The sequence below is a fragment of the Rhinoraja longicauda genome, chromosome 1 (assembly GCF_053455715.1).
Source record: "Rhinoraja longicauda isolate Sanriku21f chromosome 1, sRhiLon1.1, whole genome shotgun sequence".
NCBI classification, from domain to species: Eukaryota; Metazoa; Chordata; class Chondrichthyes; order Rajiformes; family Arhynchobatidae; genus Rhinoraja; species Rhinoraja longicauda.
Window position 1 is genome coordinate 125,283,458 of NC_135953.1, and position 24,447 is coordinate 125,307,904.

The 24,447-nt window shown below is 41.5% G+C and overlaps 1 protein-coding gene and 1 long non-coding RNA gene across 4 annotated transcripts in view; one reads left to right on the top strand and one right to left on the bottom strand.

Moving 5' to 3' along the window:
• The window catches only part of ttc29 (tetratricopeptide repeat domain 29), a 237,649-nt gene that overhangs the window by 209,878 nt on the left and 3,324 nt on the right, over window positions 1-24,447 (top strand). For 2 of the 3 annotated variants that reach the window (XM_078406087.1, XM_078406107.1), the window contains one exon: window positions 8,701-9,295. In XM_078406087.1, coding sequence (XP_078262213.1) covers window positions 8,701-8,777 — 77 coding nt within the window. In that variant the 3' untranslated portion in view covers window positions 8,778-9,295. Of the gene's footprint in view, window positions 1-8,700; window positions 9,296-24,447 lie in introns of those variants that run through there. The other variant, XM_078406097.1, reaches the window with a different exon arrangement.
• The window catches only part of LOC144597159 (uncharacterized), a 65,095-nt gene that overhangs the window by 6,464 nt on the left and 34,184 nt on the right, over window positions 1-24,447 (bottom strand). Inside the window, exon 2 of the long non-coding RNA XR_013547702.1 lies at window positions 583-681. This is a non-coding gene — a long non-coding RNA (uncharacterized LOC144597159). The remainder of the gene's footprint in view (window positions 1-582; window positions 682-24,447) is intronic.

Genomic DNA, 24,447 nt, shown 5'->3' on the forward strand with positions numbered 1-24,447 from the left:
TAAAGGAGGTTTTCAAAGCTAAAAAATGGTCAATTCTTGAGTAGCCGAGTCAATCACCCAATCTGAACCCAATTGAGCATGCCTTTTATATGCTGAAGAAAAATCTGAAGGGGACTAGCCCCCAAACAAGCATAAGCTAAAGATGGCTGCAATACAGGCCTGGTAGAGCATCATCAGAGAAGACACCCAGCAACTGGTGATGTCCATGAATCGCAGACTTCAAGCAGTCATTGCATGCAAAGGATGTGCAACAAAATACTAAACATGTCTACTTTCATTTACATGACATTGCTGTGTCCCAAACAATATGATGACCTGAAACAGTGTATAAACACTGCTGTAATTTCTACATGGTGAAACCAAAATGTATAAAAATGGCCTTTATTAAAATCTGACAATGTGCACTTTAACCACATGTGATTTTTTTCAATTACAAATCTCAAATTGTGGAGTACAGAACCAAATAAATAAATGATGCGTCTTTGTCCCAAACATCTTGGAGGGCACTGTACCACCCTGTATGCACGGAATGCATCGCCCCCATCAAGATCAGGATCATTATCAGCTTCCTTGTCACAGTACCTTTCCAAACTACTGTTGCTGCCGATGTCTTCCTTGCCTCGCAGTTTCTTGTTCACTTGCATTAGGGAGATCATCCAAGTCTATTCACGAAGTCTTCTCCTACAAAGGAAGAGAAAAGTTTATGATTGGTCTTGGGTGACCTCCCTCATCATCTACTTACTTTCTGTCCATTGGAGTAAGCAGAATGAACACAAGCTTTTGCTGCTTCCAAGTTTTCCGAAATTACAGCATGAATACACAATATTCTCCTGTCAGAGAATTTTCTCACTGGCAGTTTCCTGCTCAGTCAGCTTGGTTATAGCTTGTAGCGTCTCTATGACCTCCTTGCCCAAGGAGCGTATCTCCAGCAGACACTGTTCTCCAACATCTTCTCCAGGTCCTTCTGATGTCCTGGGAACACTTTACCACTATCAACCACACGTTGCTGTATCTATTAGCAATACCTCCCTGTAGCTGGATGGGATGCTGCTTACATTGTAGTTATGTCCCTTTAAGAATTTCCTGCAAGGATTCCACCTGTCGGGTTAAAAGAGCATTTGCCAAGGATTAATTGGGAGTGTGGCCATCATTTTCACTTTCTGTGAAATGTTACACAGGGAAACCGGACAATGCCCTTCTATTATCCACACAGTTGAAGTTCTTTCATGGTGGAATGATGTTCAGTAATTTTTTTTAATGCCACCAAAAAATAGGTTGGAGCAATTTATGGGATGCATTGTTGTACGGTTTTAAGTAATGTCCACCTCTCTGGGAGACTTTGCTTACACTTCTGGATGAAAATACAAGAAAGGATGTTGAAAAGCAAAAAAACTACTAGAAATCTGAAATCGAATATGAAAATACTGGCTATTTGCAGCAAGTTAAATTGCACCTGTGGAGAGAGTCATCTGATATTAATCCTTATTTTGCCTCAAGTTTATCTTGCTCCCTGTGTTTTTTAAATCTTAAAACACCGGTCATGTTTCTACCAGTTTCTGTTAAACTCCAACTATTCTATCTCGGCCAACTTGCACCTCCCTACATTCTCACTGTCTGGAAACCATGAATCATTTTGCAATATCCCTCTCTGTTTTTCACCATTATTGCATTGTGTTGGAACCATTTACTCTAATCTATACTCTGAAAGTGAATGCGATTTAGTCACAGGAAAGTGGTTCCACCTAGCCTCACATCACCTTCCTGATCTCACAACTGTTACATTTGTAAAGTTATTCATCCAGCATTCAGTACAGATATGCAGGAATTTCCTCAGTTAAATATTGTTTTTTATTCCACTCTCTTAAAGGTATATTCGTTTATGTATCCAGTGTTTGGTTTATCTAGTTTGGTCACAATTACCTATTGTAAATTCTGTAACATCAATTCCCTTAATACTGAAAAAATTCAATTGTATCTCTATTTAACCTTTTAAGTCAAGAGTGTTCAACCTAAGTTTGTGTAATTTAAATCCTTGTAATTTAATCCTTATAATTTAGATATAATTCTGATAAATCTAATTACTACCTCCAAAGCTAATGTTTGCATTGTAAGATGGCCCTGAACTAGTACTGTTTGCAGTACTCTATGCTTGGTCTAATCTGGGTTTTATGGTTTTGGCGAACTTGTATTGGCACGCACTTCAATCCCCTAAATGTAAAAGCCAATATTCAATTTATCTTTTTGCATATTTTCTGTAACGGGTATTTTAATGATCCATACGGACACTAAATATTTTTGAATCTGCACTGTTGATATCAATGTCAATGACATCACAATTGGTTGTACTGAAATTGCTTTGGCATAGCTGTGCCCATTCACTCAAGCATTTAATATCCTCTCTGTAACTTAATACTTATATCTACATAGCATTTGCATGTAATCATCATTGCTGTTAAGGAGTAATAATTTGATAATTATTGGCATTGTGATGTTTGTGGTTCTCAAAATGTTCATGGAATATGATTGCATAGGTCACTTTAAACCACTGATATAAATTGTTCAATTTCTTCATTCCAGTCCATTTAATGCTAATTGTGCAAAACTAAAGCAGGGAGACTTATTGCGTAGAGAGACTACATCCTAGCTTTGTCACCCTGGGAGGTTGCATATGGCAGGAAAGCTATCATTAAACTGTGCCACATTTTAGAAGGAGAACTATTATCTAGAAATAATATTAGAACCATTAATACAGTTTGGGTTATCACTGCTTTAATTGGTCAATCATTGAACTATAGTTCATAGAGTCCTGCTGTCTGTTAATTGCTGCTGGCTATATTTGTCTGCAAAGCAATTGTCTGGCTATGAAGTTTAGCTCCATATCCCTGTAGAAACAGATTTTCTGTATTGTCAGGGTTCACACACTTTCAGTACACTTCATGTTAATCACATATTGGTAAAAATAGTGTGTACTCTCACTGTGTCAAATTATGCTGAGTAGGTGCGTCACACGGAGTAGGTCATAACATAGAAAACATACAGCATAGAACAGTACCACACAGGAACAGGGCCTTTGGCCCAAAATGTTTGTGCTGAACATAATATAAGACTAACTCTTATCTGCCTGCACAAAATCCATATCTCTCCATTCCCTCTAACTAATGTGAGTTTAGTACAGAACTTTACCAATTCCGATGGAGGATTCCTGCCATGCATCCGCCCACTCACACAACCTGTCCAAGTCACCCTGCAACCTCATAGCATCTTCCTCACAGTTCACACTACCACCCAGCTTTGTATCATCTGCAAATTTGCTAATGGTACTTTTAATCCCTTCATCCAAGTCATTGATGTATATTGTAAATAGCTGCGGTCCCAGCACCGAGCCTTGCGGTACCCCACTAGTCACTGCCTGCCATTCTGAAAGGGACCTATTTACCCCCACTCTTTGCTTTCTGTGTGTCAACCAATTTTCTATCCATGTCAGTACCCTACCTCCAATACCATGCGCTCTAATTTTGCCCACCAATCTCCTATGTGGGACCTTGTCGAAGGCTTTCTGAAAGTCGAGGTACACCACATACACCGGCTCTCCCCAGTCAATTTTCCTAGTAACATCCTCAAAAAATTCCAGAAGATTAATCAAGCATGATTTCCCCTTCGTAAATCCATGCTGACTCGGAACGATCCTGTTACTGCTATTCAAATGCTCCGCAATTTCGTCTTTTATAATTGACTCCAGCATCTTCGCCACCACTGATGTCAGACCAACTAGTGTATAATTTCCTGTTTTCTCTTTCCCTCCTTTCTTAAAAACTGGGATAACATTGGCTACCCTCCAATCCACAGGAACTGACCCTGAATCTATAGAACATTGGAAAATGATCACCAATGCCTCCACAATTTCTAGAGCCACCTCCTTAAGTACCCTGGGATGCAGACCATCAGGCCCTGGGGATTTATCAGCCTTCAGTCCCATCAGTCTACCCAAAACTTTTTCCTGCCTAATGTGGATTTCCTCCAGTTCCTCCGTCACCCTAGGATCTCTGGCCACTAGAACATCTGGGAGATTGTTTGTATCTTCCTTAGTGAAGACAGATCCAAAGTACCGGTAATAAATTCCCCTGCTTCTGTCTTCAAGGGACCCACATTTGCCTTGACTATTTTGGAAGTTTCCCACTTTTAATTTGATTATCTGATTTAATATTGCTATGAAAGATATGAAGGTAAAAATGATTGATGTAGAAAACAAATATATCAAAAAATGGACTATTTAAGCATCTCAGTCTACAGAACTTACACTTCCATTCATGTGAAACTGCTTTCCTTTACATCTAGGACATTTGATTTTCTACTACTGGTTTATAATGTATGTCCTTTACATGAATACAAAAAATATTAAATTCTTACAACATAATTCATTTTGAAATTTAGTTTAATTGTTTCAATGAAGATGCATTTAGATTATACCAATCTGAAATAGTTTTGTGTGTGGTCTCTTTATTTCGTAGACAGCAATGGCTCCTAGTGAAGAGCAGATGCGATAATGTTATTCTTTGTTATGTACATGAAGTCATTAGTGAACTGTGTGATACTGTATAATGAAAATGTGCTTCATTACTATTTATTTATAATCAAATACGTCTCCATCCTGGCCATTCCTTCTTCTCCCTGGTCCTATCTGGTAGAAGCTACATAGAAACATAGAAACATAGAAAATAGGTGCAGGAGTAGGCCATTCAGCCCTTCGAGCATGCACCGCCATTCAATATGATCATGGCTGATCATCCAGCTCAGTAACCTGTACCTGCCTTCTCTCCATACCCCCTGATCCCTCTAGCCATAAGGGCCACATCTAACTCCCTCTTAAATATAGCCAATGAACTGGCCTCAACTACCTTTTGTGGCAGAGAATTCCACTGACTTCTTCCCCTCTGTTATGAGACATCTGAACAATCCTTCCACAAGCTAATTATATGGAACTACTGGGCGATGATGCTGAGAACTATATTCTGCACACTACATCTTCATTGTAACTCCAGATCTCTTCCGCCCTCCCCCTACTTTCAGTCTGAAGAAGGGGTCCAATCCAAAACATCACCTGTTCCTTTTCTCCAGAGAGTTGTTTCTTCCCCTTTGCTCTATCTATTGCACTTGAGTTTGACTAGATTGTATTTATGTATATTATATGATCTGTTGGGGTAGCATGCAAAGCAAAGATTTTCACTGAACCTTGACAATAATAAACCTTTACCTATATCTTGATAATATTTTAAGCTGTATTTTTTTGGCACATTTTCGTTGAGTTGTATTTTATACTATACGTGGAAGTAACTGAAAAGCTGTGGATCCTGAAGACTTTAAAAATTATTTCAACACTTTGCACCAGCTATGTGTCAGCAGCCAACTCTGATACATCACAATTTTGTAGCTTCAGATTGATTTAATTGTCATTAAATTCTCATCAAAGAAGAGTGTGTCCTTCAGTGGTTATTTTAAAGTATATTAATCCTGACACATAGTACAAAGAAATTATTCTTATTTGAATGATATTACTTTGCAATGAGTCGCAATGATAATAAAAAAAAATTAGATACATTCCTTCATAAAATGGATACGAGTGCTTTAGTGCCTTGGTTTTTTTTCAGGCTTTTAGCAAGTAGGGGTTTCTGTTGAGCTGCAGTTCACAAGTACATTGATGAATGGGAATACAGCTTAACCCATTTATTAGCCACTTTCTCCCTGTGGGAAATGTGAGATTGGATTTCACCATGCAGTGCCTGAGGCAGGATACAATAGAAACCAAATAAATGCTGCCAAAGGCCCAAAAGGGAGAAGTTGAGTGGAATTTGGAATAATCTTTACTTTATAAATTTCATTTGCAATATTTAATTCCAATGTTTTAGTTAAAATATTATTTGCATGTATGCATATATCTGTGTGATACATTAAACATAATGCCTAAGAAATTAATAGAAAAGCTATATAATATAGAACTTTCAATAGCTTTTTTGTTTGTCTGCAACATACATCTTTTTTAATAGGTTGCTGCATATAAAGAATTGTGGCCTTGAATGTTACACAGGTGGGTTGTTATCAGAGAAAGAGACTGATGCTGGGGTGCCTGGTAACCATTAACAAACCCAGTCAGGTCAAGGCTGTGGAAATGCTGGTATATTTTACAAGAAGCCCCCCTTTAGATTAGCATATGCAGAGTCCTACCTAATAATTGGATGTATTGCATGGCCAGGGGACCAGAGTAACATTTTGATGGCAAGAGGAACAGTTCAGAACAATTTTAAACATTCTCCATGTTTTGGGAGCGTAGACACATAGAGAAGGTCAGAACGTTCCTGCTGCATCGTTAAGATTTATCAAGATAAAACTTTAATGAAAGCATTAAACAGGAATAAATCATAAAATTATTACACCATTGAAGGACATCATTAGGCCCTTCAAGCCTATCATGGCTCATGGTAGAGTAATCCAGGCATTCCCATTCTCCATGGCCCTGTAAATTATTCTCTCTCAAATGATGACCCATTTTTTGTAGATATTGATTGGTTTTGTTCCCACTACCCATACATGGAGTGAATTCCAGATTGCAATACTCTCTGAACAAATAAGCTTTTTTTTACCTCGCATGTTTCTGTTTTTGAAGAAAGTCATAATCCTAGAAGGTAATCTTGCAGACTACCAACTTATTCTCTGCATATCATGCATGCCAATACATGCATCCGAAACCCACTTTTGTGTTTCTTGAAACTTTTCTTCGTCTTCTTCCGTGAGATATGGTACTACTCTTTATTGTTATTTAATATTCCCACCTACTACTCTGCAGTGCAGTATAAACCTTCCCCAACCACCCGAGGCTATTGATTGCAGTGCTGTCAAAGTACAAAGTACAAACCTACCTTGAAACAGATCATTTGTGCCTGAAAATTGGTCCAGATCTCCGCAAAATCTGAAGCTCTCCCGATACCATGTCATTATCACACATCAATATACACAGGTTTTCTATTTGTATTCTCACTAACGCACAACACTGGGATTAATTTAGATAGTACTACTTCATGGCCCTAATTTTTAAACGTTCACACCCTAAAATTCCATCCTCTTTTTCTCCCTGTGCCACTGGTTCCAAAGTGAACCATTATTTATGGGTCCTTTCCCTTTCAGAATGCTCTGCACTCTGTCTTTCATCATGGCACCAGGTAGGCAACACGCCATGTCAAGCTCACGTTGTTGGTTATAAAAAACCCTGTTGGCTGCCTGATTATGGAATTACTTGATATTGCAGCATTTCTAACCTTCTCTGTTGCCCCTGTGTGGTCCTTTGTCCTATGATTCTAGGTTTCATTTCTTTATGGTGTGATTTACTTCACCAGCCTCAAATGCTGAATATCAGTTTGGGAGAGTCACACACAGCAAAATGATTCCTGCAAATACAACTTCTTCCAGATAGCCACCATTTCTATCCTGAGCTGTGAGGTTGCAGGGTGGATACCAGAAACATAAGATCCAGGAATTCTCAGCTTTTCTTGTAGTCTATAATGACTTGAGCTGCAACTCAAACTTCGAGGCATAAAATTATTAAACAAGTGAATCTCTGTACACCATGTCCCTCATAAAATATTTCGATATGCTGAACATTTTTCATCTCAGACTATTTCAAAAGCACCTGTCTATATTCTTTATCACATCTTTCCACAAGAAAATCAAAATGCTCTTTTAGGGGAATTCGGAACACAAAGGAAATAATCTTAAATTTGCTAATAATAATAAATAAAAACAATGATGACAGCAATTATAAAAAAGTTTCTTCCAAATCACAGACCAGGTAGTTACATTGGCATATTTGGTAACACTTCAAATATACGGGAACCCAAAGTTTGCCCATTTTATGCACCGATGACACCTGACTGGAATGGCAAAGGTAACTACATTCTATGCATTTAAGCTGATTAGTAAACTCTTTACTAAAACAAAAATTGGGATTGAGCTAGACAAGACAGCAAAAATGTACTTCCTTTTAATTCCAGTAATTTGCAAAAGTCTGCTATAGTTACAGGTGTGTTGGGGATTTAGAACGGGGGATAAATGACCATAAGCCCCAGCAGTGCACAAGTAAAAGATCAGAGATCCTGGGAGTGGCTGACATGAAATTTGAGACTCTGAAAAAACTTAAATGAAAGCCAGAGAACCCACGAGCAGCATGTTCAGTGAGCAGAGTCTCACAATCTGGCCCGTTATGGTTGAGGTCTGATATTGAAGGATCCATAATTTAAGTATCATTTATCAATGAGGCGAAACACGGATCTCTTGAATGCTAAGTGGGTAAGGGATAGGAACTTGATGAAGGCATGATCTTGAGATAAGGCTGGAACAAGTGTCGGAAAACTCGTGCTGTCTGCACAAGTTTTAACTCCATGGGAAATGCGGATGACCAGTTACGAATCTGGAAGACAAATAAAATCAAAAGTTTGAAACTTTATTATATTATTTACCATATGAGCATGATTATTCTGATCCCCACATCCTCTAATAAATCCAGATGGATTGGAAACATTTGAGACTTTACATCGACTCTGACACAGAATCAGCAGCATTGTGGGGTAAAACGTACCCCAAGTTGTACTATGTTCATCTTTGTCAATGATAGTGCTATGAAGCTATTCTAAACTCTATTGATTCTCCCAACAGATGCTGCAGCAGGCAGACTATTTGACAAACGACCAATCGTGGAAACAAAGATAGCTTTTGAAGAAACTGCGGATTAAGAAAGGCAAATGCTGGAAAAATGTAAAGCAAGTTCACAAAGTTCCTAATGGTGGCACTTTTGTCAATCTAATTCAGATGGTATCAGTTCAATCACTAATTAAAATAACAAATGATCACAAATAATCTTTTATTTTTTAACAGTTTTATTCATTAATTGCGCCCAAATTTTGCTTTATATTTCAATGTTTTCACCATACAGGGGTCAGATAATGATTATTAAACTGGTCTGTTTACTAATTTGCATTTACTAATTTACTGTTTACTAAGTTGTGCACTAATTTTCACCATGGTTTATTTTTGTTGTTAGCGTGCAAACATTATTATGTGGAGTATTTCATCATCAATATAGATTATTTCCTACATAACTATCAAATTTATCATCGTGCAGCACTGTCATCCATTCACATGTTAGTGGGTTTCTCCGAACTAATTTTAATTTGGGTGACATAAAATAGAGAGAACCTATTCTTTTTTAATGGATAGATTCTTGTTTACATAACCAGAGTTAATAAACAGTTTAGGAATGTATACTTCAGTGACTATTTATCAAAAACTGAATTATATTTGTTCTTACCCTGTTGGAGTATTTAATTATCCATAAGCATTTTTAAATATCAATTTTCAAACCAGTTTATAATTTGAAGTACTTCAACATTTCTAATAACATAATGTTCCTTTTTAATCAGCCGAGGCCTTAAACAATAAAGTAAAATCTGAAAAAGAACTTTCAATAGAAATCTATAAAGTTAAATAACTTGCTTGATGTGGATTTATGTGGATTTAGATGTGTTTGGCTTGGTTGCAAATGCAGATATAATTTCTACCATGCCTTCATCCTTTGGTGCAGTAGATGTTGTGAATCTGGGTAGAGGACGTACTCTGGTTTTGTTATTATTTGTGCAAGTGCATTTGAACACTATGTTTTTCTTAATTTCTTATTGCCATGTCACAAGGCATTGAATTCCCTTTGCACCTCTTCTATCTAATTGCCCAGTCCATTGGTATCCTCCTGCAGCATGATAGCACAGCCAATTATCTCCAAATCATTATTGGATTGATCTGCACAATGATGAAGGGTGGTATACCTTATTCAAGATTCAAGATTCAAGATATCTTTATTTGTCATCCAAAAAACAAGTTTTTTGGACGAAATTTAGTCCAATAATAAAAGCAATAAAACAAGCAAATTACACAACCCCAACCAACACACAAAAAAAAAAAAAACATCCCATCACAGTGAGTCTCCTCCAGTCCCCTCCTCACTGTGATGGAAGGCCAGAATGTCTTTTCCCTTCCCCTGCCGTCTTCTCCCGCGGTCAGGCTGGTGTCGTTGCCACGTTCCAGGCCGCGCCAGACGGTGAAAGGTCCGCAGCGGGCCGACCCAAGCCCCGCGATCCGGGGCGGGCGAACACGCTGTCGCTGCCACTGCCGCTGTTGCTGCACGTCGGGGCGGTCGTGGCTCCCGACACTGAAGCCCCCGCCGAGCAGAGAAAAATCCCGCGGCCTATTTCAGGCTGCGCCGGACGGTGAAATATGTGAAATTGTAGCAAAGTTCTTGCCAGAGTTCCATATCTCAACAAACAGCATGACTAGACATTCATCCTCTGCATTAGTCAATGAAGTGAATTTCAGAGGCAGGACAATGCAGTGATGTATGTGAAAACATGTTGGCTGCTTCCAATGGGGATGAACTTCCAATCATGTGAATCTTAACACCGAGATGTCTATTCCTAAAGGGCAAATATAAAACAAGAATATATTTTTGCCCAGCAACCGCACACTTTATCAATATGATGCAGGGTTGGAGTCAACGGTGGTCTAGATAATATTGGGATAACAAACTCCAACGTAATATCAAATGCACCTTTATGGCAACTAAATAATGAACAAAATAATTTTCTGGTGCTAGCTCACGACAAAAAGATTTTTGAATTTAATTTCAAATCTTGCCTTGAGCTCAGTCATAGATCATAGAACGTAGAAAATAGGTTCAGGAGGAAGCCATTTGGCCCTTCCATTCATTGTGACCATGACTGATTATCCACAATCAGTAACCTGTGCCTACCTTCTCCCCATATCCCTTGATTCCGCTAGCCCCTAGAGCTCTATCTAACTCTCTTTTAAATTCATCCAGTGAATTGGCCTCTACTGTCTTCTGTGGCAGAGAATTCCACAAATTCACAACTCTCTGGGTGAAAAAGTTTTATCTCATCTCAGTTTTAAATGGCCTCCCCTTTATTCTCAGACTGTGGCCCCTGGTTCTGGACTCCCCCAACATTGGGAACATTTTCCTGCATCTAACTTGTCCAGACCTTTTATAATTTTATACGTTTCTATAAGATCCCCTCTCATCCTTCTAAATTCCAGTGAAAACAAGCCGAGTCTTTCCAATCTTTCCTCATATGACAGTTCCGCCATCCCGGGGATTAATCTCGTGAACGTACACTGCACTGCCTCAATAGCAAGGATGCCCTTCCTCAAATTAGGAGACTAAAACTGCACACAATACTCCAGATGTGGTCTCACCAGGGGCCTGTACAACTGCAGAAGGATCTCTTTACTCCTATATTCAAATCCTCTCGTTATGAAGGCCCACATGCCATTAGCTTTCTTCACTGCCTGCTGTACCTGCATTGTTAATAACAGTGACTGGTGTACAAGGACACCCAGGCCTCGTTGCACTTCTCTGTTTCCTACTCTGACACCATTGAAATAATAATCTGCCTCCTTGTTCTACCGCCAAAGTGGATAACCTCACATTTATATACATTATACTGCATCTGCCATGCATCTGCCCACTCACTCAATCTGTCCCAGCCTCCTAGCATCTTCTTCGCAGTTCACACTGCCACCCAGTTTTGTGTCCCAGATTTGCTAGTGTTACTGTTAATTCCATCATATAAATCATTAATATATATTGTAAATAGTTGCAGCCCCAGCACCGAGCCTTGGGGCACTCCACTCGCCACTGCCTGCCATTCTGACAGGGACCCGCTTATTCCTACTCATTGTTTCCTATCTGCCAACCAATTCTCTATCTATGTCAATAACCGACCCCCAATACCATGTGCTCTAATTTTAGAAACATAGAAACATAGAAAATAGGCGCAGGAGGAGGCCATTCGGCCCTTTGAGCCAGCACTGCCATTCATTGTGATCATGGCTGATCGTCCCCATCAAAACCCGTGCCTGCCTTCTCCCCATATCCGTTCATTCCACTAGCCCCAAGACCTCTATCTAACTCTCTCTTAAATCCATCCAGTGATTTGGCTTCCACTGCCCTCTGGCAGAGAATTCCACAAATTCACAACTCTCTGGGTGAAAAAGTTCCTTCTCACCTCAGTTTTAAATGGCCTCCCCTTTATTCTAAGACTGTGGCCCCTGGTTCTGGACTCAACCAACATTGGGAACATTTTTCCTGCATCTAGCTTGTCCAGTCCTTTTATAATTTTATATGTTTCAATAAGATCCCCTCTCATCCTTCTAAACTTCAATGAATATAAGCCTAGTCTTTTCAATCTTTCCTCATATGACAGTCCCACCATCCCAGGGATCAATCTCGTGAACCTACCCTGCACTGCCTCAATTATAAGGATGTCCTTCCTCAAGTTAGACAATAGACAATAGACAATAGGTGCAGGAGTAGGCCATTCAGCCCTTCGAGCCAGCACCGCCATTCAATGCGATCATGGCTGATCACTCTCAATCAGTACCCCGTTCCTGCCTTCTCCCCATACCCCATCACTCCGCTATCCTTAAGAGCTCTATCCAGCTCTCTCTTGAAAGCATCCAACGAACTGGCCTCCACTGCCTTCTGAGGCAGAGAATTCCACACCTTCACCACTCTCTGACTGAAAAAGTTCTTCCTCATCTCCGTTCTAAATGGCCTACCCCTTATTCTTAAACTGTGGCCCCTTGTTCTGGACTCCCCCAACATTGGAAACATGTTTCCTGCCTCTAATGTGTCCAATCCCCTAATTATCTTATATGTTTCAATAAGATCCCCCATCATCCTTCTAAATTCCAGTGTATACAAGCCCAATCGCTCCAGCCTTTCAACATACGACAGTCCTGCCATTCCGGGAATTAACCTAGTGAACCTACACTGTACGCCCTCCATAGCAAGAATATCCTTCCTCAAATTTGGAGAGCAAAACTGTACACAATACTCTAAATATGGTTTTACCAGGGCCCTATACAACTGCAGAAGAACGTCTTTACTCCTATACTGAAATCCTCTTGTTATGAAGGCCAACATTCCATTATCTTTCTTCACCGCCTGCTGTACCTGCACGCCAACTTTCAGTGACTGGTGTACAAGGACACCCAGGTCTCGCTGCACCTCCCCCTTACTTAACCTAACACCATTGAGATAATAATCTGCCTCCTTGTTTTTGCCGCCAAAGTGGATAACGTCACATTTATCTATATTATACTACATCTGCCACGCATCTGCCCACTCACTCAACCTGTCCAGGTCACCCTGCAACCTCCTAACATCCTCTTCACAGTTTACACTGCCACCCAGCTTTGTGTCATCCGCAAACTTGCTAGTGCTGCTTCTAATTCCCTCTTCCAAAACATTAATATATATGGTAAACAGTTGCAGCCCCAACACCGAGCCTTGCGGCACTCCAGTCGCCACTGCCTGCCATTCTGAAAAGGACCCGTTTACTCCTACTCTTTGCTTCCTGCCTGCCAACCAATTTTCTATCCATGTCAACACCCTATGTCAATACCATGTGCTCTAATTTTAATCATCAATCTCCCGTGCGGGACCTTATCAAACGCTTTCTGAAAGTATCTGAAATTCTTTCTGAATGGGCTTGTACTCGCTGGAATTTAGAAGGCTGAGGGGGGATCTTATAGAAACATATAAAATTCTTAAGGGGTTGGAGAGGCTAGATGCGGGAAGATTGTTCCCGATGTTGGGGGAGTCCAGAACCAGGGGTCACAGCTTAAGGATAAGGGGGAAGTCTTTTAGGACCGAGATGAGAAAACATTTCTTCACACAGAGTGGTGAGTCTGTGCAATTCTCTGCCACAGAAGGTAGTTGAGGCCAGTTCATTGGCTATATTTAAGAGGGAGTTAGATGTGGCCCTTTTTGCTAAAGGGATCAGGGGGTATGGAGAGAAGGCAGGTACAGGCTACTGAGCTGGATGATCAGCCATGATCATATTGAATGGCGGTGCAGGCTCGAAGGGCCGAATAGCTTACTCCTGCACCTATTTTCTATGTTTCTATGTTTCTAGATACACTACATCCACTGGCTCCCCTTCATCCATTTTACTTGTCACATCCTCAAAAAATTCCAGAAGATTAGTCAAGCATGATTTCCCTTTCATAAATCCATGCTGACTTGGACTTATCCTTTTACTGCTATCCAAATGCACCGTTATTACCTCTTTAATAATTGACTCCAGCATCTTTTCCACCACCGAAGTCAGGCTAACTGGTCTGTAATTCCCCGTTTTCTCTCTCGCTCCTTTCTTGAAAAGTGGGATAACATTAGCAATCCTCCAATCCACAGGAACTGATCCTGAATCTATTGAACATTGGAAAATGATCACCAATGCGTCCGCTATTTCTAGAGCCACCTCCCTGAGGACCCTGGGATGCAGACAATCAGGCCCAGGGGATTTATCATCCTTCCGTCCCATTAGTCTACCCAATACTATTTCTCGCCTAATGAAAATTTATTTCAATTCCTCTACCCCCCTGGATCCTCTGTCCTCCAGTACATCTGGGAGATTGTTTGTGTCTTCCTTAGTGAAGACAGATCCGAAGTACCTGTTCAACTCTTCTGCCATTTTCTTTTCACCCATAATAATTTCATCCATGTCTGCCTTCAAGGGACCCACATTTGACTTTGCTACTGTTTTTCTCTTAACATATCTAAAGAAGCTTTTACTGTCCTTTATATTCTCAGCCAGCTTCCCCTCGGACTTCATCTTTTCAGCCCGTATTGCCCGTTTTGTTACCTTCTGTTGTCCTATGAAAGTTTCCCAATCCTCTGGCTTCCGGCTATTCTTTGCTGTTATACATCTTTTCTTTTAGTTTTATTCCATCCCTAACTTCTCTTGTCAGCCACGGTTGCCTCCAACTCCCCTTAGAATCTTTCTTCCTTTTTGGAATGAAATTATCCTGCGTCTTCCGGATTATGCCCAGAAATTACTGCCATTGCTGTTCCACCGTCATTCCTGCTAGGATCCCTTTCCAGTCAACCTTGGCCAGCTCCTCTCTCATGCCTTCATAGTCCCCTTTGTTCAACTGCAACACTGACACTTCCGATTTAACCTTCTCCTTCTCAAATTGCAGATTAAAACTAATCATATTATGATCACTACCTCCAAGCGGTTCCTTTACCTCGAGTTCTCTTATCAAATCTGGTTAATTGGACAACACTAAATCCAGAATTGCCTTTTCTCTGGTAGGCTCCATTACAAGCTGCTCTAAGAATCCATCTCGGAGGCACTCTATAAACTCTCTTTCTTGGAGTCCAGAACCAACCTGATTTTCCCAGTCTACCTGCATATTGAAATCGCCCATCACCACAGTGGCATTACCTTTCTTACATGCCAGTTTTAACTCCTGCTGCAACTTACACCCTACATCCGGGCTACTATTTGGGGGTCTGTACATAACACCAATTAGTGTCTTCCTGCCTTTATAATTCCTCAACTCAATCCATAGTGACTCTACCTCGTCAGTCCCTATGTCTTCCCTCGTAAGGGAATGAATTTCATCCCTCACCAGCAGAGCTACCCCACCTCCTCTGCCCACCTGCCTGTCCTTTCTATAGGATGTATAACCCTGAATATTAAGTTCCCAGGCCCAACCTTCCTGCAGCCACGTCTCTGTAATCCCCACAATGTCATATCTACCAACCTCTAACTGAGCCTCAAGCTCATCTACTTTATTTCTTATACTCTGCGCATTCATATTCAATACTTTTAATTCCTTACTCATCTCGCCCTTCACATCGATCCCTATTACACTTGGCCATACTCTCCTATCCCTTTGTGAGCTTTCTTTCCGTTAATTCTGGGGTCATTAACTATCCCTTTACTCTCTTTCCCTTTAACTCCATCCTTGACTATCCCATTTGACACCCCCTCCCCCTTATTTAGTTTAAAACCACCCATGTTTGTCCACTAATCTCCTATGTGGGACCTTATCAAAGGCTTTCTGAAAGTCTAGATACTCTACATCCACAGGCTCTCCTTCATCCATTTTACTTGTCACATCCTCAAAAAATTCTAGAAGATGTCAAGCAGGATTCCCCTTCATAAATCCATGCTGACTTGGACCAATCCTTTTACCGCTATCCAAATGCGCCATTATTACATCTTTAATAATTGACTCCAGCATCTTCCCCACCACCGACATCAGGCTAACTGGTCTATAATTCCCCATTTTCTCTCTCGCTCCATTCTTGAAAGGTGGGATAACATTAGCTACCCTCCAATCCACAGGAACTGATCCTGAATCTATAGAACATTGGAAAATGATCACCAATGTGTCCACGATTTCTAGAGCCACCTCCTTGAGTACCCTGGGATGCAGATCATCAGGCCCTGTGGATTTATCAGCCTTCAATCCCATCGGTCTACCCAATACTATTTCTCACCTAATGCAAATTTCTTTCAGTTCCTCTGTCTCCCTAGATTCTCTGTCCTCTAGTACATCTGGGAGATTGTTTGTGTCTTCCTTAGTGAAGACAGAACTACAGTACCTGTTCAACTCTTCTGCCATTTCCTTGAATTTCACCTGTTTCTGCCTTCAAGGGACCCGCATTTTCTTTACTAATCTTTTTATCTTAACATACCTAAAGAAGCTTTTACTATCCTTCTTTATATTCTTGGCCAGCTTACCCTCGTATTTCATCTTTTCAGCCCGTATTGCCCTTTTTGTTACCTTCTGTTGTCCTTTGAAAGTTCCCCAATCCTCTGGCTTCCTGCTACTCTTTCCTATGTTATACACCTTTTTCTTTAGTTTTATTCCATCCCTAACTTCCTTTGTCAGCCACGGTTGCCTCTTACTCCCTTAGAATCTTTCTTCCTCTTTGGAATGAAATGATCCTGCGTTTTCCGGATTATGCCCAGAAGTACCTGATATTGCTGTATCACCGTCATTCCTGCAAGGATCCTTTTCCAGTCGACCTTGGCCAGCCCCTCTCTCATGCCTTCATAGTCCCCTTTGTTCAACTGCAACACTGACACTGCTGATTTAACCTTCTCCCTTTCAAATTGCAGATTAAAACTTATATTATGGTCACTACCTCCTAGCAGTTACTTTACCTGGAGTTCCCTTATTAAATCTGGTTCATTGGACAGCACGAAATCCAGATTTGCCTTCTCTCTGGTAGGCTCCAGTACAAGCTGCTCTAAGAATCCATCCTGGAGGCACTCTACAAACTCCCTTTCTTGGGGTCCAGAACCAACCTGATTTTCCCAGTCTATCTGCATATTGAAATCTCCCATAACCACAGTGGCATTACCTCTGTTACATGCCAGTTTTAACTCCTGCTGCAACTTGCACCCTATCTCCAGGCTACTGTTTGGGGGCCTGTAGATAACACCCATTCGTGACTTCTTGCCTTTACAATTCCTCAATTCTTTCCACAGCGACCCTACATGATCACTCCCTATGTCACCCCTCGCAAGGGACTGAATTTCATCCCTCACCAACAGAGCTACCCCATCTCCTCTGCCCACCTGCCTGTCCTTTCTGTCGGACAAATAACCCTCAATATTTAGTTACCAGTCCCGATCCTCCTGCAGCCATGTCTCTGTAATCCCCACAATGTCAAATCTACCAATCTCCAACTGAGCCTCGTTCATCCACTTTACTTTTTATACTTCGAGCATTCAAATATAATACTTTTAATCCATTACTCACCTCACCGTTCACATTGATTCCTATTTCACTTGGTCATACTCTCCTATCCCTTCGTGAGCTTTCTGTCCCGTTAATTCTGGTGTCTTTCTTAACTTTTCCTATACCCTCTTTCCCTTTAACTCCATCTTTGTATTTCCAATTCCCCCCCCCCCCCCCCCCCCTCCCCACCACTATTTAGTTTAAAGCCACCCGTGTAGCAGTGGCAAACCTGCCTGCCAGAATGCTGGTCCCCTGCCTGTTAAAGTGCAACCCTTTTGTACAATTCACCCTTACCTCAAAACAGATCCCAGTGGTCTAAGAATCTAAATCCCTGCCCCCTGCACCAGCGCCTCAGCCACACATTCAGATCCCCTATCTCGCTGTTCCTGTCCTCCCCTGCACGAGGAACTGGAAACAAACTGGAGATAACCACCCTGGAGGTCCTGCTTTTCAGCCTTCTTCCGAGCTCTCTAAAGTCACGCTGCAGAATCTCTTTCCTCTTCTTCCCGACGTCGTTTGTGCCGACATGCACTACCACTTCCGGCCGCTCACTTTCCCCCTTGAGGATGCCCTGCAATCGGTCCGTGACGTCCTGGATCCTGGCACCAGGGAGGCAACACACCATCCTTAAATCCCGCCTATTGCCGCAGAAACCCCTGTCTCTACCTCTTACTATAGAGTCCCCAACTACCATGGCTCTGCCTGACGTCGGTCTCTTCGGCTTTGCCTCAGTGCCTCGTTTTGACTCACAGACCTGTCCTCCGCTCAGGCTGGTAGTGTCTTCTGTCCCGAGAGCTTCCAAGAGGGTGAACCTGTTTTCAAGAGGGATATCCCCTGGGGTCTCCTGTACTCCAAGCTTCCTTCCCTTCCTCATCGTCACTCACTTTCTCTCTTCCGGTATCTTCGGTGTAATGATCTCACTGTAGGTCCTGTCCTGGAAACTCTGGTTTTCCCGGATGATCCTGAGGTCATCCATTTGCCTCTCCGGTGCCCCAACACGGTCCTTTAAGGGCCTGTCCCACTTAGGCGATTTTATAGGCGACTGCCGGCAACTGTCAAAGTCGTAGCAGATCGCCAAGATTCTCTTTTACACGACGACAATGACCACGACAATGCCGAGTCAGGTCGAGATTACACTGTCTCCGGAAACATCGCGAAACTCCCACACTGTCAATGCTTCTCCGGCGTCCTAATTTTCACTGAAATCACTGATAAGTAGGTAAGTGCGTGAGAGTTTTGAACTATAACATCTTGTATGGGTTACTTAAAAACCAAACTTCACGGTAACAAGGCATAAACTGGATTGACTTCCAGTTTACTAATGGCAGTATTAAGACATTTAATTTAAAAAGTGGTTAAATGGATTTTTGTGAAAAGTATGTGGGCATTCTTTGAAAATGTATGGGTGATGCATATCTGGTTTCTGGGTTGCATATCTGGGTTGGGAGCCTACTTTAAATGTGATCGCTGAGGGCCATAAACATCGCGAAAATTCCCATGCTTACCTGACCGTGGCCAAAGTCCAGCAGCAAGAAAGAGTGGGCAACAATCGACGCAGATCTGAGTATGATCCCAGACGAACTTAAAGGAACAGTGGAGAAGAAACTGGAGAAAATGAGTGATCTAATCTACTTCTACGGGGCAGAAAGGTTCGGAACCCAAAATAAGGAAACAACAACCAAGAAGGAAACAACAACCCATCCCAAGCTCAGAAGGCAGCGAGAAATCGAGCGTCTACTCAAAGAGAGAAGGGACCTGAGGAAACGGTGGAGGAAATCCTCAGTGGAGGAAAGAGTGGCCATCAACCTCCTGCAAGCAAATCTAAAGGAACGCCTGGGAAGACCGGAGAGCAGAAAACCTCAGAACTCAACGGTAAAAGGAGAGGGCAAGAACATCGTTCTACAAGGATCCCTTCAAATTTGTGAAAGGACTCTTCACAAAGGAAAAGAGCGGGACACTTAAGGTGTCAAAGAGGGAGTTGGAGGACCACCCGAAATCAACGCACAGAGACATCCAAAGATTTGAGCAGAGGGGGATACCTCCAGACATGCCACCGTTGGTAAATAATTTGGTAAATAAATTGGTTAAACACAAGTATTTTATGGTATCTTAAAATGACTTTACTTATTTTAATATTACGTGCTTCTAAATGCATCTAAGAGAAACTAGCAAATCTGGGGACAGCATGCTACAGCGCCCGCAATAAGCAACGATACCTGGCGACAAGCCAGCTGTCGCCGAGAAATTTCACTCCGGATGATTTCTCAGCGATGCGCTGAGATCCACTATGATTCTTGGAAGACTCCTCACGATCATGCCCGCGACACCCCGGCGAACTGTCGGCGACAGCCTAGTTGCCGGCAGTCGCCTGAAAAATTGCCTAAGTGGGACAGGCCCTTAAGGAGCTGAACCTCGACACACTTTCCGCAGTTGTAGCAGCCAGAGGCACCAGCAGTGTCCCTGACCTCTCACATCCTGCAAGCATCACACTGAATCCGTTTCCCTGTCATTTCTTCACTGCGTCTCGCCCTCTCCAACTTTTGGCATTGTCTCCTCCCTCAGCCTCCTCGCCGAAGACTCTCGAGCCAAAGACTCGCACTTCCCTCGACAAGACCACTTCCCTTCTCAGCCATTCCCCGCATTCACTCTTTCACCTGCCGCTCCTCTGCCGACCTTGAAGGTATGTGTTACAGGATGGCCCCGACCGGTTTTTAAACCACCCGCTCCTGAAAAAACACTGAAAATCTCCCCAAGAGTTTACCTTCCCAGCCAATCCTCGCACTCACTCCTTCACCTGTCGTTCCTGTGCCGACCTTGAAGGTATGTGTCTTCAGGTACTGGCCCAATACAATAACCACAGATGTGATGATCATCCATGCAGCAAGTCTATGTTATCCATGGTTTGCCTATGCTTGTACTGTGTACAGACAAAATATTTTATTGCAGGAGGCATAAAATAATTTAACAAGTGAATCTGGGTAAGCCATGTCCCTCTTTTTAAATCTTTCGATATTTTTCATCTCTGACTATTTCAAAAGCACCTCTCTATTTTCTTTCCACAAGAAAATCAAAATGCTCTTATGGGGGAATTCGGAACACAGAGGACATAACTTTAAAATTATTGCGTCATAAGTTCGAAGTCACAAGAGCAGAATTAGGCGATTCGGCCCATCGAGTCTACTCCGGCCTTCACTCATGGCTGATCCATCTTTCCCTCTCAACCCCATTCTCCTGACTTCTCCCCATAACCCTTGACACCCCTACTAATCAAGAATCAGTCAATCTCTGCCAAAAAATAACAGATGACAGCCTACACAATGAGGCAATGAATTCAACTGATTCACCACCCTCAGAATAAAGAAATTCCTCCTCATCTTTCTAAAGCTATATTCTTTTATTCTGAAGCTGTGAGCTCCGGTCCTAGACTCTCCCACTGGTGGAAACATCCTCTCCACATCCACTGTATCCAGGGCTTTCACTATTCGGTAAGTTTCAATAAGGTCCTCCTCTCGTCCTTCTCAACTCCAGTGAGTACAGGCCCAGTGCCATCAAACGCACAACATGTGTTAACCCAATCATCTCCAGGATTATTCTCATAAACCTCCCCGGGACCCTCTCCAACGCCAGCACATCCTTTCTCAGATATGGGATCCAAAACTGCTCACAATACTTCAAATGTGGTCTGACCAGTGACTTATAAACCCTCAGCATTGCATCCCAGTGCATTTTAGAAATAGGGATGCACGTTTCCTCACAAAGGAGAATGGAAATCTGAATTCTTTTTTGGATGTTGGGTCTCCTGAAATTTCCAAGTCTCACATATTGTTGGCAAAATGTTTAAAAGCATGCAGAACAAACAAGGATGAGGCAAGTTAAGCTGCTATAATTCCACGGTGCCAAATTAATTAGGATGGGTAGGATTCTATGTTATATATCTTATAACATCCTACATTATTTTTTATTGTATACTGTTTACTGTTGCTTTATGATGCTTTTATAGTATTCAGAAATGGAACAGGACCCTCATTGCATATTCTTGTTTTATATTTGCCTTTTTAGAACAGACATCAGTGTGTTAAGATGCACATGCTTGGTAGTTTATCCCCATCGGAAGCAGCAAACAAGCTTGACAGTTGCATTAGCATGTTGCCCTGACTCTGAAATTCATTCAATTGACTTAACAGAGGATGAATTTCTTGTCATGCTTTTTGTTGAGAGATGTAACTGGCAAGAAACGTGTTATGATTTCACATTCCACAAAGTATACCATCCTTCATCATTATGCAGATCAATCCAATAATGATCCGAAGATGATACAACAATTGACCATGTTGTTGGCAGTTTCAGGTTGCAGGAGGATACCCATGGAATGAACCGTTGCATAGAAGAGTGGCAAAGGGAATTCAATCAGAGATGTAATTTTAGGGAATGGTAATCAGACTAGGGAATATTCAATAAATAGGATGATAGTGAAAGGTGTGGAGAAACAGAAGGGCCTTGGAGTATATGTCCACCGATCCAAACTAACAGGGGAGAAGGTAAGATAATTAAAAACGCACATGGAATGCATTATTAGCCAAGGCATAGAATTTAAGAACAGGGAGGATATGCTGGAACTCTACAGAACATGATTTAGACCACAGTTTCAGTAGTGTAGACAGTTCTGGTTACAATTTTATCGGGAAAAAAATGATTGCATTGGCGAGGGTGCAACGGAGATTTAGGAGGATGTTGATAAACCTATATATTTGTAGTTACGAGGAAAGATTAGATAAGCTGGGAGGGGGTTCAGAATAGACACTGAGAACAGATTTGACTTGGGTGAACAAAATTACGTGTATCCTACATGAAGTAAATAGGACGATAGTGAGGACCCAATTCTAACTAACTAGTAGAAATGGAGGGGAATCGAGAAAAAAAAATCACCCAGAAAGTGGTAGGGATCTGAAACTTTTTGCATGTAATTCTGCTCAGGCCAAAAGCCCTTGTTACATTTAATAATTATTCAAAGATACACTTGAAGAGCCATGACTTACAAAGCTGCAGGTGCAGTGTTGAACAGTAAAATTTGGCTGGATAGCTTACTGTTGCCCAGCAAAGACATGGATCAAATTGCTTCCTTCAGTGTTGTAAATGTTCTACGTTTCTATGAATTCCCATTAAATATTAGATTCAATATTAGATTTCTGTAGGGAATATGATTTACTTCTTATTGGGCTATTCCACTCACTGAAGGTTGACTATATCCAACCCTATTCGCCTGGGGGAAAACTTTTCTTGAAGGTCTGCAGATTTGTTTCATCTTTGTATTTATCACTTGTTTCTCATTCAAACCCCTTACAACCATATATTCAGGCTTTGATTGGCCTACTTTCAATAGGTTGATTTTTTTAGTTCCATTTCTTATTGTTTTTGTTGACACTGTGAGCTGGTCGTACAGTAGAAATGCAAGTAGCCAATCTTAATTAGATAATTTTAGATTAAGAATGGAAAGCTGTTCAATATGAAAATGTTGTGCAATCAGCCAGAATACAACTTGCTGGAAAGATACCACTGAAGATGCTCCATGTTAGAACAATCCATTAGTGACGAGGTATCTGCATTTATTTTTATTTGCATTGAAACCTATCTTATCATCATATAAAGCTCCACTATGCCCAACAGAACATATCATATCATATCATATATATACAGCCGGAAACAGGCCTTTTCGGCCCTCCAAGTCCGTGCCGCCCAGTGATCCCCGTACATTAACACTATCCTACACCCACTAGGGACAATTTTTACATTTACCCAGCCAATTAACCTACATACCTGTACGTCTTTGGAGTGTGGGAGGAAACCGAAGATCTCGGAGAAAACCCACGCAGGTCACGGGGAGAACGTACAAACTCCTTACAGTGCAGCACCCGTAGTCAGGATCGAACCTGAGTCTCCGGCGCTGCATTCGCTGTAAAGCAGCAACTCTACCGCTGCGCTACCGTGCGCCCATTGCCCATTTCCCAGCCTTTCTTATATTCCTTGTTCCCAAGTAACAGTCCAAATTTAAGCTGGGACAATGGGTGCGCAGTCAGATCCCAACAAAGACCCATGGAACAAACTTCCTAATTTGCATGGGCTGTATAGACCTTCATTGTGCTCCTAGGAGTCTGGACAACCAGAAGTCTGGTTCCAATTACATTATCAGAACCTAATATCCAAATTTGGAAAAGCTTCCAAATGCTGCTCCACCTATCACTTAGGAGAATTGGTTCAGAATAAAATGAGGAAAGGTAGCAAGAATCCTTCTAGTCATTGGCTGATTTTAACTGCCTGCCCAATTTTTGCCAAGTAGGTAAGATGTCCGTGGCAATTTTCAACAGAGGAATACCCAGCTTAAGCTGTCAATATCTACACATTATTATGTGCAGTACTCCGACAACTTATGTATACCATTAAAACACACACACAAATATATTAGGGGTTATATTTACATAATGCAGACCATTTTAATTTATTTATTCACAATGTGGACATTATTGACAAGATCAGCATTTGTTGTCCATCCTTGATTTGTTCCACGTCCATTTCTGCAGACAGTTAAGAATCAACTAGATTGATGAGTCTGAAGTTACATGCAAGCCAGACTGGGAAAGGATGGCAGATTTTCTTTCCTTCAGGATATCAGTAAACAAGTTTCAAGATCACCATTTCTAAAAAATAGTTTTATTTAATAATTTCAATTCGGATTCCAAAGCTGACTGTGGGATTCAAACCCATGCCTCGAGATTAACCTGAGATATTAACATA